At 53.4% G+C, this 15,227-nt stretch overlaps 1 protein-coding gene across 1 annotated transcript in view; it reads right to left on the bottom strand.

Moving 5' to 3' along the window:
* Positions 1-15,227, bottom strand: part of TTLL11 (tubulin tyrosine ligase like 11) — a 235,151-nt gene that overhangs the window by 133,834 nt on the left and 86,090 nt on the right. Inside the window, exons 4-6 of the mRNA XM_049773069.1 lie at positions 14,438-15,013; positions 6,840-6,935; positions 5,117-5,232 (exon numbers count right to left, since the gene is read on the bottom strand). Coding sequence (XP_049629026.1) covers positions 5,117-5,232; positions 6,840-6,935; positions 14,438-15,013 — 788 coding nt within the window. The remainder of the gene's footprint in view (positions 1-5,116; positions 5,233-6,839; positions 6,936-14,437; positions 15,014-15,227) is intronic.

Genomic DNA, 15,227 nt, shown 5'->3' with positions numbered 1-15,227 from the left:
GAGGTGTGGTGCTCAGGTTTTGTCCGCTGCACACACGGGAGGTGTGGTGCTCAGGTTTTGTCCGCTGCACACACGGGAGGTGTGGTGCTCAGGTTTTGTCCGCTGCACACACGGGAGGTGTGGTGCTCAGGTTTTGTCCGCTGCACACACGGGAGGTGTGGTGCTCAGGTTTTGTCCGCTGCACACACGGGAGGTGTGGTGCTCAGGTTTTGTCCGCTGCACACACGGGAGGTGTGGTGCTCAGGTTTTGTCCGCTGCACACACGGAGGTGTGGTGCTCAGGTTTTGTCCGCTGCACACACGGGAGGTGTGGTGCTCAGGTTTTGTCCGCTGCACACACGGGAGGTGTGGTGCTCAGGTTTTGTCCGCTGCACACACGGGAGGTGTGGTGCTCAGGTTTTGTCCGCTGCACACACGGGAGGTGTGGTGCTCAGGTTTTGTCCGCTGCACACACGGGAGGTGTGGTGCTCAGGTTTTGTCCGCTGCACACACGGGAGGTGTGGTGCTCAGGTTTTGTCCGCTGCACACACGGGAGGTGTGGTGCTCAGGTTTTGTCCGCTGCACACACGGGAGGTGTGGTGCTCAGGTTTTGTCCGCTGCACACACGGGAGGTGTGGTGCTCAGGTTTTGTCCGCTGCACACACGGGAGGTGTGGTGCTCAGGTTTTGTCCGCTGCACACACGGGAGGTGTGGTGCTCAGGTTTTGTCCGCTGCACACACGGGAGGTGTGGTGCTCAGGTTTTGTCCGCTGCACACACGGGAGGTGTGGTGCTCAGGTTTTGTCCGCTGCACACACGGGAGGTGTGGTGCTCAGGTTTTGTCCGCTGCACACACGGGAGGTGTGGTGCTCAGGTTTTGTCCGCTGCACACACGGGAGGTGTGGTGCTCAGGTTTTGTCCGCTGCACACACGGGAGGTGTGGTGCTCAGGTTTTGTCCGCTGCACACACGGGAGGTGTGGTGCTCAGGTTTTGTCCGCTGCACACACGGGAGGTGTGGTTGCTCAGGTTTTGTCCGCTGCACACACTGGAGGTGTGGTGCTCAGGTTTTGTCCGCTGCACCACACGGAGGTGTGGTGCTCAGGTTTTGTCCCGCTGCACACACGGGAGGTGTGGTGCTCAGGTTTTTGTCCGCTGCACACACGGGAGGTTGTGGTGCTCAGTTTTGTCCGCTGCACACACGGGAGGTGTGGTGCTCAGGTTTTGTCCGCTGCACACACGGGAGTGTGGTGCTCAGGTTTTGTCCGCTGCACACACGGGAGGTGTGGTGCTCAGGTTTTGTCCGCTGCACCACACGGGAGGTGTGGTGCTCAGGTTTTGTCCGCTGCACACACGGGAGGTGTGGTGCTCAGGTTTTGTCCGCTGCACACACGGGAGGTGTGGTGCTCAGGTTTTGTCCCGCTGCACACACGGGAGGTGTGGTGCTCAGGTTTTTGTCCGCTGCACACACGGGAGGTGTGGTGCTCAGGTTTGTCCGCTGCACAAACGGGAGGTGTGGTGCTCAGGTTTTGTCCGCTGCACACACGGGAGGTGTGGTGCTCCAGGTTTTGTCCGACTGCCACACACGGGAGGTGTGGTGCTCAGGTTTTGTCCGCTGCACACACGGGAGGTGTGGTGCTCAGGTTTTGTCCGCTGCACACACGGGAGGTCTGGAGTGCTCAGGTTTTGTCCGCTGCACACACGGGAGGTGTGGTGCTCAGGTTTTGTCCGCTGCACACACGGGAGGTGTGGTGCTCAGGTTTTGTCCGCTGCACACACGGGAGGTGTGGTGCTCAGGTTTTGGTCCGCTGCACACACGGGAGGTGTGGTGCTCAGGTTTTGTCCGCTGCACACACCGGGAGGTGTGGTGCTCAGGTTTTGTCCCGCTGCACAACGGGAGGTGTGGTGCTCAGTTTTTGTCCCGCTGCACACAGGGAGGTGTGGTGCTCAGGTTTTGTCCGCTGCACACACGGGAGGTGTGGTGCTCAGGTTTTGTCCGCTGCACACACGTGAGGTGTGGTGCTCAGGTTTTGTCCGCTGCACACACGGGAGGTGTGGTGCTCAGGTTTTGTCCGCTGCACCACACGGGAGGTGTGGTGCTCAGGTTTTGTCCGCTGCACACACGGGAGGTGTGGTGCTCAGGTTTTGTCCGCTGCACACACGGGAGGTGTGGTGCTCAGGTTTTGTCCGCTGCACACACGGGAGGTGTGGTGCTCAGGTTTTGTCCGCTGCACACACGGGAGGTGTGGTGCTCAGGTTTTGTCCGCTGCACACACGGGAGGTGTGGTGCTCAGGTTTTGTCCGCTGCACACACGGGAGGTGTGGTGCTCAGGTTTTGTCCCTGCTTTGTCCTTAGGGGAGAGCCCTGGCAGTCTCGCTGAGCAGTAGTCGCCCAACCAGGTGCCCCCGGACCTTAGTAGCTGGTATTTGGTGATAAAATAAAAGTAAGGTTACTGTTTGCTTTGAAGACCCAAGGCAGATAGATCCTGGGCACCACGAGAGACACTCTGGCTCCTGCTGGAAAGGGAGGTTGCAGCATCATTCTCTCTCTGTAGTTGGCAACAAGTGGTCTCAGATCGGCACACAAAGGAGCCAGCCCACTTTCTGTGGCCCACACAAGGGTTTCTGAGGTGCTCGGGGCCCTGCTAAGCGAGAGAGTTGAAGATTGTATGATCCTTTTCCTCTGTGTCACAAGGTTATAGAAAGGGTTGAGTACGTAGCTCAAGTGCTAGGGAACCTGCCTTGCAAGCACAAGGCTCCGAGTTCGATCTCTGGCACCGAAGACGCCACCGTTAGCATCCCTGGAGAAAGCCAGGCCCTATTCCAAGCCCTTTCTATTAAGACTGCACCCTGGGACCCAGTGACCTTATATACCCAGCAACCCCTACCACTGCAGCTCTGGAGACAATCCCTCTAAAAAAAAACACACACACCTTTTTTTTTAATGAAGCAAAATGATAATGGCAACCTTTTCTATATGCCTTTACAGGTTATGAGGTGATTTCCTGGACCATCATTGCCAGGTCCAAAAAATATATATATATATATATATAAATTAAGCATGAAATTAGGAGGAAATATCAGGAAATGACATTTAGCTATTAACACACACCCTTTCCTTGTAGGTAAAAAAAGGGTGAGGTGAAAGGTTTTTATATTAAAATTTCAGTCAGGTTCTTGAAGTTCTAACTGTTCCTGGTTATCCATTAAAAAAAGAAAGAGAGAAAGTCAATGCTGGTTTAATTAAAAACGAGCTGTTGTTCCTTAGGACTTGGTGTGGGTTGATAAGTTGTAAAACGCCTTTCCTCATCCTTCCCAAAGGGCTTAGGCCCTGGCTCTATTCAATTTTACATCTCCAGCTCAAGCGGATTAGACAGGACATCCGGTAGATAGAAAGAAGAAGAAGAAAAAAAGGTGGGGGAGTGTTTTTGACACTGTTTCTCAAGAAAAGGCAGTGGAGCATCTGCATGGCTTTCTGGTTTTGGAGACAGAGCTTACACCTGCTCAGATGACTTTGCACTGGATCCCCCAAATGACTGGATCCCCAAAGAAGTCAGAAGGCTCCTATCTCCAGGGTCTCTCCCTAACTCTGTGCTGGCAGGCCACCATGGGAGGGAGAGCTCCCAGACCTCCCTGCAGAGCCTCCACAAGAGATAAATAGATAGGCCTGAGCAGATGGTCAGAGTGTGTTCCGTGTCACACCCCAAAGAAGCCAACTGCCCTGAGCTGGTGGCTGCGCTCCGGGTAGATTGCTATAAAAGCAGCGGTGACGACATTAGTGTGCGGACATCTGGAGGCACCTGAGCTGCTCTGGGGCTCAGCAGGCCAGAACTCGCACCTGAGGATCAGTCTTCTATGGAAGCCTCAGCTTGGCATGGCTGGGATGGGTCCGTACCCACCACAGCACATGAGCCGTTTCTTTAGCCAAACCTGGACCGATCAACCACCCCAGTGCCTGGCTTCAAAATGGGATAAACACTCCTCCTGACAGGGCAGCGGTCTGGCCTCACATGGGCACACACAGTACAGAAATCAGCATTCCAACTTGGCAGGTGCAAGTCTCAGACTGAAGACGGGGACAGGTCTGCCCCAAAGTCAAGAAGCGTTACCATGACTTGGTCTAGGAGAGGCCATAGTAGATGCTCAGCAAAGTCAGTGTCCCCTTCAACCTGGAAGCGGATCTGCAAGCCCCTTACTAGCCAGGTGCAGCTGATAATCCCAGGTCCATAGAGCACTGTTTGAAAGGCCCGGAGCGGTTTGATTTTTAATTATTTTTCTGCCTCAGATGATTTCTTCCCTGCTTTGTCTCACATGGTGAGACTTGGGAATTTGGTTTAAAGACTGAATGAGGGGCCAGAGTGATAGCACAGCAGTAGGGTGTTTGCCTTGCACGCAGCTGACTCAGACAGACCCAGGTTCTATCCTCGGCACCCCATAAGGTCCCTCGAGCCTGCCAGGAGCGACGTCTGAGCACAGAGCCAGGAGTAACCCCTGAGCGTCGCTGGGTGTGGCCCCAAAACCAAAACAAACAAATACATAATTAAAATAAATAAAGGCTAAATTAAAAACAAGACTCACCTCCAATACACACACTCAAGCAAAACGGCACTGAATTCAGAGGTGATGCCATGGTGAAGGGTGAAGGAAGGACTACACCACCCCCCTCCACTCCCCAGCATGATGCTACTACACACAAGAGGAGACCCAGGTCCCTGGGATTTTTTTTTTTCTGGATCCAAATAGAAATTCATGATCTGGGCCCGGAGAGATAGCACAGCGGCGTTTGCCTTGCAAGCAGCCGATCCAACTTAGCCGACCTAAGGTGGTTGGTTCGAATCCCAGTGTCCCATATGGTCCCCCGTGCCTGCCAGGCGCTATTTCTGAGCAGACAGCCAGGAGTAACCCCTGAGCACTGCCGGGTGTGGCCCAAAAACCAAAAAAAGAAAAAGGAAAAGAAATTCATGATCTCAACATCACAGCAGATCTGTGGGTACAGCCCCGGAGGTGGGGGGTACCAGGTGGGCGACACCAAGACTTATGTGTTTGATGGGGGAACCTCTTGGTGTTACCAGGGCTGGGTGCTTCCCCAGCTCCAGGCCTGGGAGAGAGTCCACAGAAATGAAAAGTGCAACTGGACTTACAGGCTCTCCCTTCTGTGCTTCAGCGGGTCCATGAGGCGCAGCGTGTCTCTGATCACGGCCACCTTCACCTCCTCGTCCACGAGGCTGGGCACAATTTCAAAGACGCCTGGGGAAAGCTTGAAGGGGTGAAGATGCCTCGTCAGGGTGAAGAGGGATTGGGCCCAGAGGTTCTGAGCAACCCCCTCTCCCTCCGTCTGACGACAGTGATTAAATGGTTAGATTTTGCTTATGTGGCTCTACAGAAGAGAATTTATCATTATGTGCTTTATTGTTTGTGGTGGGCCCCACCTAGAGGTGCTGTGGGTTTAGTCCTGGCTCTGTGTTCAGGGATCACTCCAGGGGGCACTGGATTATATGTGGAGTCGGGAACTGAACACGGGTCTGCCGTGTGCAAGGCAAGTGCCTTAACCCCTGCACTCTCTCTCCAGCCCCTAAGAGAAGTTTTAAAAGTCTCCCTGTGTATCACCTTCAGCGTTATCTGGTCTACTAGCACTGCCAGATGTGATTCCTGAGTACAGAACCTGGAGTAAGTTCTGAACACAGCTAGGTGTGGTCCCAGATAAAATAAGAATTATAAAAGTCCTTTTATTTCTACATTAAAGAAAGAAACATTAGGGGCCAGAGCAACTGGGTAGGGCGTTTGCCTTACACGCAACTGTGCCATATGGTCCCTGAAGCCTGGCAGGAGTGATTTCTGAATGCAGAGCCAGGAGCAACCCCTGAGCAATGCCAGGTGTGGCCCAAAAGCGAAGGGAGGGAGGGAGGGAGGGAGGGAGGGAGGGAGGAAGGAAGGAAGGAAGGAAGGAAGGAAGGAAGGAAGGAAGGAAGGAAGGAAGGAAGGAAGGAAGGAAGGAAGGAAGGAAGGAAGGAAGGAAGGAAGGAAGGAAGGACATTAGAAGGAAGGAAGGAAGGAAGGAAGGACATTAGAAGGAAGGAAGGAAGGACATTAGAAGGAAGGAAGAAAGGAAGGAAGGACATTAGAAGGAAGCAAATAGCAGTCTTCTGGTGATTCAAATTATAACTATTCTTCATGGAGAATGTGAAATTAGAGGAATATTAAGGAAATTAAATCTAGAATTAAGAGCAAAAGTACAGAGGGGGGTGGAGGCTTGCCTTGCATGTGGCTTATCTGGGTTCAATCCCCTGCATTTCGTAGGGTCCCCCAAGTACTGCCAAGAGTAATTCCTGAGTGTAGAGCCAGGAGTAACCCCTAAGCATCACCAGGTGTGGCCAAAACAAAACAAAAATCAAATTAAATCCACATAATCCTCCCACCCAAACTCAGCAGGACCATTTGGTGTGCTTTCTTCCAGGTCTGAATAGTGCATTTTTACTAAGGGGATTTGGTGGGAGGGGGGTATGTGGAGAAAAATAGAACCCAGTCAAACCATACTATTTATCTTGGTGACTCCAGCCTGTCGTGAATAAATCATTTTCATAGAATTTCAATTAGTCCGTCTCCCGAGGCTGACCAATTAGTTCACATCAAAACTGATGGAAAGGCTCAGCCGCTCCCAGGTTTGCAGGACCAGGCACAGAGAGAGGCATGCTGGGAAAATCTCCGATGGTCAGAGAGGTCAGCTATTAATAGTCGGAGCCAAGGGCTACCGTGCAAAACAGGTGCTGGGGCACAAGGCGCGGCTCCGTGGACCCCGACAGAGATGAGAACATCCCCCAGGGTGGGGGTGGCTCCCTGACCTCGCGAGGGGCTCCTGGCACTCACCTCCTGCTCATGTTCAATTCTCATGCTGGGGTTTGCATTCACTTCCAGCAGGATGGGCTTCAAGTTCTTCATGAGGAGGATGTCAAATCCCAAAATCTGTGAAATAAAGTGCATGTTCAGAGTGGTCCTGCAGCTACAATTCCTTCTTTTTTTGTTTTTATTTTCAGGACCTGAGAAAACACACACATGCATGCACACACACACACACACACACACACACACACACACACGCATGCACGCGCGCGCACACACACACGCACGCGCGCGCACACACACACGCACGCGCGCGCACACACACGCACGCACGCACTGCAAGCCAAGTGGACAATGGAGAGAATATTCTGGAAACCTGTTCATCTGAAGTGTGGTCAGAGATGGCTTCCACCTTCTGCCCCGGGTACTTAAATACGAGTAAGTCACGCATTCATTCATTCCTTTTCTCCTGCTTTCTTTTGTAAAGATGCTTCTTTCTTAGCCAGAGCTCTGAGGATCCATGAAGATCTACGGCTTTCTCTAACCTCGAAGTTACGGTGCCTTCCTAAAGGCCTCTACTTGCCCTGACCTCACGTGAAAGCCTGAGCCTTCCAGAACTTTCCAGAGAAGAGCTCAGAGGACGGGAGATCCTGGAACGCCAGTTCCCCAAAGGGATCCCGACAAACTTCCTCAGCTGAGGAGAAGGGGAATCTTTCTCAGACATCGCATGCCACTGTCCAACACACCAGCTCTCCCTACCCTCACAGGATCACCTCCCCGCAGAACCACTCGCCATCTGACAGAAACAGAATCTGGGAAAGAAAGGCCAACAACTTTGTACAATCGCTCTGGCTCTCTCAGGCCCCTTTTAAGACAGCATTTTCACAATCCTCGCTTTTAGTTACATCACCCCACAGAGGATCAAGACCCACAGTGTGAGATGTTAAGCCCTAGACAAGGCCCCCTGGTCACTGAGCAAGCAGGTCCTGACAGGATTCAGTCAAGAGATTCCCGGGAATTCCCTCACTGTGTTCCTGAAGGTGATATGGTAGCAACAAGTTTCAGGCACTTGAATACATGACTGGGAGACTGAAGGGAGAGAGAGCAGGCAGGATTGTCTTCCTAGGAGAGAGGCAGAAGGGGCACCAATCTTTTTTCAGGGAAAACTGTTCACAGCAGCCTTATCCCAACAGTAAGTCGGAGGCTGGAGGACTGTTTCTTAGAGTTCGTTCAAGACCAGTTCCTTTTCAACGGAAGGCACGTAATGGAAATGAGTTTAATTGTGTTTGTCTCACAAATCCAAAGACAGACAGAGGAAAGGTTTCCTTCTCATAGTTTTGTGAGATGTGTGGCACTGATTGAGTTTGTCCAAAAAATAAAAAGTTCCAGAATGCTTGAGCTGGCAGCAAAGCAGGTATTGACTAGCTCCAATGTTTTTCAAAATGGGGTTCTTGTTTTGGGAAACACCGGAGCAGCCAGATCAGATCAAGATTTACCCATTTGATATGTTGGAGGTCCCTTGAGACAGAGACGTCACCTTTAAAAATAGCTTGTGTGTGTGTGTGTGTGTGTGTGTGTGTGTGTGTGTGTGTGTGTGTGTGCTGGACCTTGCATGGTCCAAACTTGGTTTGATTCTCAGCAGCACATATGGTCTCCCAAGCACTGCTGGGATAATTCCTGAGTGATGATTCCTGAGCCAGGAGTAATCCCTGAGCACTGTCAGGTGTGACCCAAAAACTAGCAAATTGCTCCAAGGCCAGCGATTTAGCAAATGCACTGAGCCCATCTTCTCTGGCCAGGCTTGCTCCCCAGTACACCGTGACTCCCCCAGCACTGCAGGTATGGTTCAAAACCAAGAAAATGAAAGTAACAATGATGGCTACTAAATCTAGCATTTTTTCCACTTTGTGAGGACCTGAAACCTATACTTGGAAAAGGGGGATGCACAACGCCCCTCAGCTGGGCGGTGGGCAGCCACGCTTGTTCAGATTCCATCACAGGAGCCAGAGAGAACGTGCAGGTAATCATGTGGCCCGGCACCTCATACGGCAAAGCCAGGGGTCACCTGAGCACAGAGCCAGGAAGGCTCTGAGCAGCACCAGGTGTGTGTGTCCCCTGCCACGAAATACACACACAGGATTCTCTGCTCCCTACCACCACAGAATCCGCCACCAGTTCCACATCACACACTGCCTCCTGGAGGGGTCCCCTAGGGCAGGTGAGATCCGAGGTTGCTGGCCTTGGACCCCAGGCTCTAGAAGTTCTCCCAAACAAGCTGGGGAAAGACGGGCTCTGTCTCTGCACTGCAAACTCTGGCGGAGGCCTCCAGCCCCAGCTCACATCTTGTCTGTGGGTGCATTGCAGGAGTTCACAGGCAGAAAGGATGGGCCAAGGGAACAGCTATGGGGTCAGAATCACAGACCTTCCATGCTCACGGGTCGAAGGTCAAAGGCTGGGCCCTGGTCACCTCCTGCACAGCTTGGCCTGAGCACTGAACAGCTGGCTCAGCGGACTGGGCATACCAAGGGGAGACCTCCAGGTGCCCTGAGGATTGTTTGGGGGCTCCTCTCACCCCTAAAGGAGCTTATCAGCTAGAAGTGGTCAAGGAAGGCTTTGCAGAGACGATGACATTTGAGCTGATCGATGACATTCGAACTGATCCGAGGCCCTGGATCTCAGAAGACAGACAGGTGAGCGTCCACAGCACGGCAGGAACACAGAGCCTGCGTCTGTCCCAGCAAGAAGTGGTCTGTCTGGCAGACCCACGTTGGGAGAGGGTTAGGAGTGGCGCTCAGAGAGGGTCAGGGAAGCATCGAGAGAGAGGCCAGGCTGGGTGGTGACAAGCCAAGGTGGGGCTGCAGGCTCGGTTCCTGTGCCACTTGCCCTGGAGGGGTGCAAGGCTCCCACACTACCAGAAAGGGAGAGGGAGAGGGAGGGGGAGGGGGAGAGGGAGAGGGAGAGGGAGAGGGAGGGAGAGAGAGAGATGAAAGAGAAAGGAGAGGAGGAAGGGAGGAGAGAGAAGAGAGGGAGGAGAGAGAAGAGAGAGGAGAGAGAAGGGAGAGAGAAGAGGAGGGAGAGAGAAGAGGAGGGAGAGAGAGGAGAAGAGAAGAGAGGAAAGGAGGTAGATAGAGAGAAGATAAAGAGGAGAAAGAGAGAGGAGAGGAGGGAGAGGAGAAGAGAGGAGAAGGGAGAGAAAGAGAGATTGCCTTCCGGAGTGATAGCACAGTGGTAGGGTGTTTGTCTTGCTGCCCAGTACAAACGTGGGTTCAATCCCCAGCGTCCCATATGGTCCCCAGAGCCTGCCAGGAGCAATTTCTGAACGCAGAGCCAGGAGTAATTCCTGAGTGTCACTGGGTGTGTTCCCCCTCCCCAAAAACTAAAAAAATAAACTGCCAGCCTATGGCAGTGGAAAGTGGGTGGGAGGGAACTGGAGACATTGGTGGCAGTAAATATGTAGTGGTGATCGAATGGGTGTTGGACATTGACTGAAATTCAATCAGGAACAAATTTTCAGTTCTGTATCTCACAGCGATCCAATTAAAATCATTTTAATTAATTAAATAAAAACAAATACAGAGCATCTGAGAACCATGAAAATGTGTCCAGCATCCATCCTAGGGGCCGTTTAGTAATGCACAAGATGCAGGAGGCCAAAGGAACGAGAAGAAAAGAGGAGCTGGAGAGGCAGATAACACATGCAAGCTGGCAACCTCGCATCCCATAGGGTCCCCCAAGCACTGCCAGGAGCGATTCCTGATCGCAGAGCAAGGAGGAACCTTGGTACCACTGAATGTCACATCCAAACAAAACAAACAAACAAACAAAAAGTATTGATAGTTTCAGACAGATTTTTAAACTTATAACTTTTTGTACTACAAATCTGTGCACTTTAATTTATCTTTCCTTCAATGTTTTCATTGTTGCTATAATGTTTGGCAATTACATATTTATTGTACTTCCAGACTCGAGTAAATGCAGCATGGAGGATTATACTCAGCAAAATGGGATGATGCAGGGGTCAAACGATCGACCTCATGCTTGAAGCTGGTGCAAGCAGCAGCTCACACGGGACTGACCCAGGTTCCATCCCCAGCATGTCACATGGCTGCCTAACCCTTGCTACAAGTGATCCATCCCTGAGGCAGAGCCAGGGACCCCCTGAGCACCGCTGGGTGTGGTTCCCAAAACAAACAAGATGAAAAAGAGGGGTGGGGTGTAAGAGGAGAAGCATGCCTGAGACGTGTGGGAGGTCTTAAGAGATGACACCCCAAGTCAATGAAGGGGGAAGGACAGTGGGGCGGGTGAGGGCTTGGCCGTGGCAGTGGGAGAGGATGTTCTTTTTTTTTTTCTAAGAACTTGATTGATCGATTGGTTTCTGGGCCATGCCCAGCTTCGCTTAGGGGTTACTCCTGGCTCTCTCAGAAATCACCCCTAGCAGGCTGGGGGACCATATGGGATGCTGGGGGTCAAACCGGGTCCTTCTGGGTCGGCCATATGCCAGGCAAGTGCCCTATCACTGTGCTATCTTTCCGGCCCCAAGGGAGAGGGTGTTTTTGAGAAAGGAGCTGGATGCTTGTCGTCCCTGGGCGGGCAGACCCTCTGAGGGGAGGCCACGCTGCTGTTCTCAGGAAGACGGACATGAGGAGATGGGGTGAGGGGGAGTGAAGCCTGGGAGGCAGGGCATAGGTGGGAGCCAAGGGCGGCGGACTCCAGGGAAGATGCCAGCAGCAGTCACTGCGGCCATGATGAAAAGGGGTTCCCGGGCACAGCAGGTGAGAGGAGAGGGAATCCGCTTGTCCCTTCAGCCCAGCACAGGACTGCGTGCCAAGCTCCTCGTGATCTTGGTCACCTGTGAGCTGACCAACAGCCCTGCATGTGTGTGTGGAGAGACAGGCACAAGGAGCCTGCAAGCTCACTGCCAGACAAAGGCAGAGGCACGCTAAGAAACCCTTTTAAGCCACGATCAGAGGAAAGAATGACTGAGAGAGCCCAAGGGAGAGCACAGTAAGAAAGGTGCTTGCCTTGGACCTGGTGGACCCGGGTTCCATCCTGGCATCTCATATAGACCCCTAAGCACCACCAGAAGTGATTCCCGAGTGCAGAGCCAGGAGTAACCCCTGAGCACTGGCCCATCTCCCCACCACTCCAGCGCCAATTTTTCAATTACAGTACTTTTCGCTCTGTAAGCTGCACCCAACCATAAGATGCACATAGTTTTTAGATGAGGGAAACAAGAAAAACATTATTCTAAAGCAAACATTGCAATGAGAGATGCCATCAGGAGACAGCGGCTGGGAACAACCAGCCTGCGAGGCCGAAGCAGATTTATAATACGCCGGTCCACAGCTGGTTAAACACATTTCCCTAACTTCTTTTAAGATCAGAAAATAAAGGGGCCGGAGAGATAGCACAGTGGTAGGGCATTTGCCTTGCATGCTGCCGATCCAGGACAGATGGTGCTTCGAATCCCATATGGTCCCCAGTGCCTGCCAGGAGCAATTTCTAAGCACAAAGCCAGGAGTAACCCCTGAGTGCTGCCGAGTGTGACACCCCCCAAAGACCCCAAACAAACAAAAAAAGAAAATAAAGAAACATTTTTTAAATTACTCTGGCTTCAGCTCCAGGAGGCATTTGCTCCATAAGACATACATTTTCCCCTATCCTTTTTTGGTGGGGAGTATGTCTTATGGTATGAAAAATACGTTAAATAAAAGAGGATGGAGTGGGTGTGTGTTGAGGGGGGGGGGGGGTCCAATGGTGTTCCAGGGGAGAGGAAGCAGGACCTGAAAATAGGTTCTTATGGTGCAGAAGTTGGAATAAACGTTCAGGACATCCCCATCCACTCAAGGTGCCAAAGCCTTATGTCTTTGGCTTTGTGAATCCATCACACACAGTTCCCTCCTCCCCACTGCAGGCAGGAAGGCTGGAAGCGAGGTGGACTGATGACCAACAGGGAACAGAGAGGCTCTGAGGGGTTGGGAAGCTGCCGCAGCTCACAAGGCAGGTAGGGGGCGCACTCCTCAGGGACCTGCCAGCCCAACCTGGAACTATCCTCTGACTCAGTCTGTCCCTCCCTGCCTCTGGGGACCCAGGTTCCACCCCAGCCGGGGCTTGTGGCTTGGCTGCACCCTCCTGGACTGTAGGCGATGCCTGGAATCGTGGTCAGTGTCCGGCCGAGATGACCACTGTGCCCAGCACGACCCCAGGAGGCCTCCACGTTGCAGCTGTCCTCATCGAGGGCATTTTCGCAGACCCTATCTGATACTCCCCCCCTCTCCTCGCCGCATAGCTGGACTGACTCCCAGGCTGAGGTTGCATAAGGCAGTCAGGAGCCCCTCCCCAGCCCTAGTAGGACCAGAACCCTCACAGCTGCCCTCGTCTACAGCTCCCACTGCAATAGGTCACTGTTTGGGGGAGACATTCATGTGTGATCAAGGTCTTCTTCAAAGCCAGAAAATGGCATAAAAAATCAGGGTAACGGTTACCAGCTCTGGGCTGAGGAGGGTGGAGGGCTGGGAGGGGGACAGTGGTCAGCAACCCTGGGCTGGAGGCGCCTTCCCTGCTCTGTCCCGTGACTGACATCCTCCACGTCTCCTGTGTCCTGGCCCTGCTCAGACTAACAGGCTTCCTTCCTCAACAGAGGCTGACGAGGGTTCCAGGCCTTCACTCCTACTCTGCGCTACTCTAGTCTACTGAGCTCTGGGCCCCACAATCTGTGGACACCACACCCTATATAGCCCCGTGACCTCATGAATCCCCACACCCATGAGGACCCCCGTGACTCCATGAATCTCTGTGGACATTCACCACCCCCCTATGGGGACCCTGTGTCCCCATGGGTCTCCATATCCTGGGCTGCCGACCTCCAACCACTTTCTCTCCAGTGGCCCTTCTACAGCTGCCGCCTTTCCTCTGCCCACAGCTCTTGGCATCAGAGAAGACAGATGGGTCCCAGCCTAACCTCTCTCCACCCTGATCTCTCTTCTTCTGACCACTAAGCCCAGGTGACTCCTCAAGCCAGACACCACTCTGGGTGTCACTCCCACCTCCTCTGTCCTCAGCTCTCTACAAACCCAGCCTTGACCCATCTGGAAGTTCTTTGGCTCTCAATGGGGACCATGCCCAGTGGTACCAATCCAGAGACACTCAGCCAACCTGGCCCGAGGGCCTAGAGCTGGGGCCCAGCAATGGCTGCTGCTCAGATGTGGTCAAATCCAAAAGTCTTAGGAGCCTCCAGCGCCATACTTGGTGGTGCTTGGGAACTGGTGAATTGATTTAATTGACTTAATTCTTGATTCTTATCAGGTCATTCATCTCCCATGATAAGATCCATCCCTCAGCTGAAGGGGTGTCTCACGGAGGCCTGAGGAGAGCACCTTACTCCCGGGCAGGGAGTGCTCCCAGAAGGACACCCACAAATGCCCCTTAGTTCCCCACCCCGTCCTTCCTCAGCCCAGCCAAGTCAATTTAATTAGATATTGGAGAACCGGGTCCCAATCACACAACTCTAGAGAGCAGGACGTCTCAGTCCGGCTTCCCCACCCACCTCCGCACCCCTTGGTCCCTCCCCACTGGGTCCCCCCAGGGAGGTCCTGAGGCTGGGGCTGGGCAGGAGGAGGGGTTACCTGAAAGCACGTGGGCCCAGGCCTCCCAGCAGGGATATCTGACTGGTAGAAGACCTTGAGCTCTGGCGTCAGGGCGAGGACCGTCTTGATCACCAGGGAGATGATGTCCGACCACACCTTCTTGATGTCCACGCCCTTGGAGGACAGGCGGCCGAGGACACTGGAGAAGGTGCGCTTGCTGCCCGTGCTGGCGCTGTCCGAGTGCACGAAGTGGCCGCTGTGGATGTTGAGGGAGTAGTTGGTGAGGTGCATGAAGATGTGGTGCAGGTTCTGGGCGCTGGGCTCCTGGTAGGGCTCCGTGCAGAAGCGGGAGAGCCCGTCCTTGGCGATGTAGATCTCCAGGGGCTCCAGGGACTTGAGCAGGACATACAGGCGGATGTCGAACTTGAGCTTGTCGATGAGCAGCGGCTTGCAGATGTATTCCTGCACCACGGCCGGCCGGCTCTGCAGGGTCCCCGCCAGGCGGATATCGCTGGGGTCCCGAATGAGGTAGATGCCGTCGCCCTGGCACCCTCCGTCCGGCTTCACAATGAAAGTGGGCTTCCAGGAGGGGTCGTCATCCTTCACTGTGCGGACCTGAAGGCAGGGGAGGGACACGGATGAGTGCTGGGGTCCCCAGCCTCTCGGGCTGCGGAGACAGAGGGAACATGGGCTCAGAAAACATTTGGGGATTAGGGACCCAAAGAGCCCTGCCCAAGTGACTCCTGGCTACATGCAGGGCAGGGAGGAGGCACCACAACAGGTACAGAAATAACCACCGAGACCACGGCTGAGATCATGGCCAATACTG

This window comes from Suncus etruscus, chromosome 5, assembly GCF_024139225.1.
Source record: "Suncus etruscus isolate mSunEtr1 chromosome 5, mSunEtr1.pri.cur, whole genome shotgun sequence".
NCBI lineage: Eukaryota > Metazoa > Chordata > Mammalia > Eulipotyphla > Soricidae > Suncus > Suncus etruscus.
Note: the sequence above shows the minus strand (reverse complement) of the source record. Positions and strands in the feature narration are given on the sequence as shown.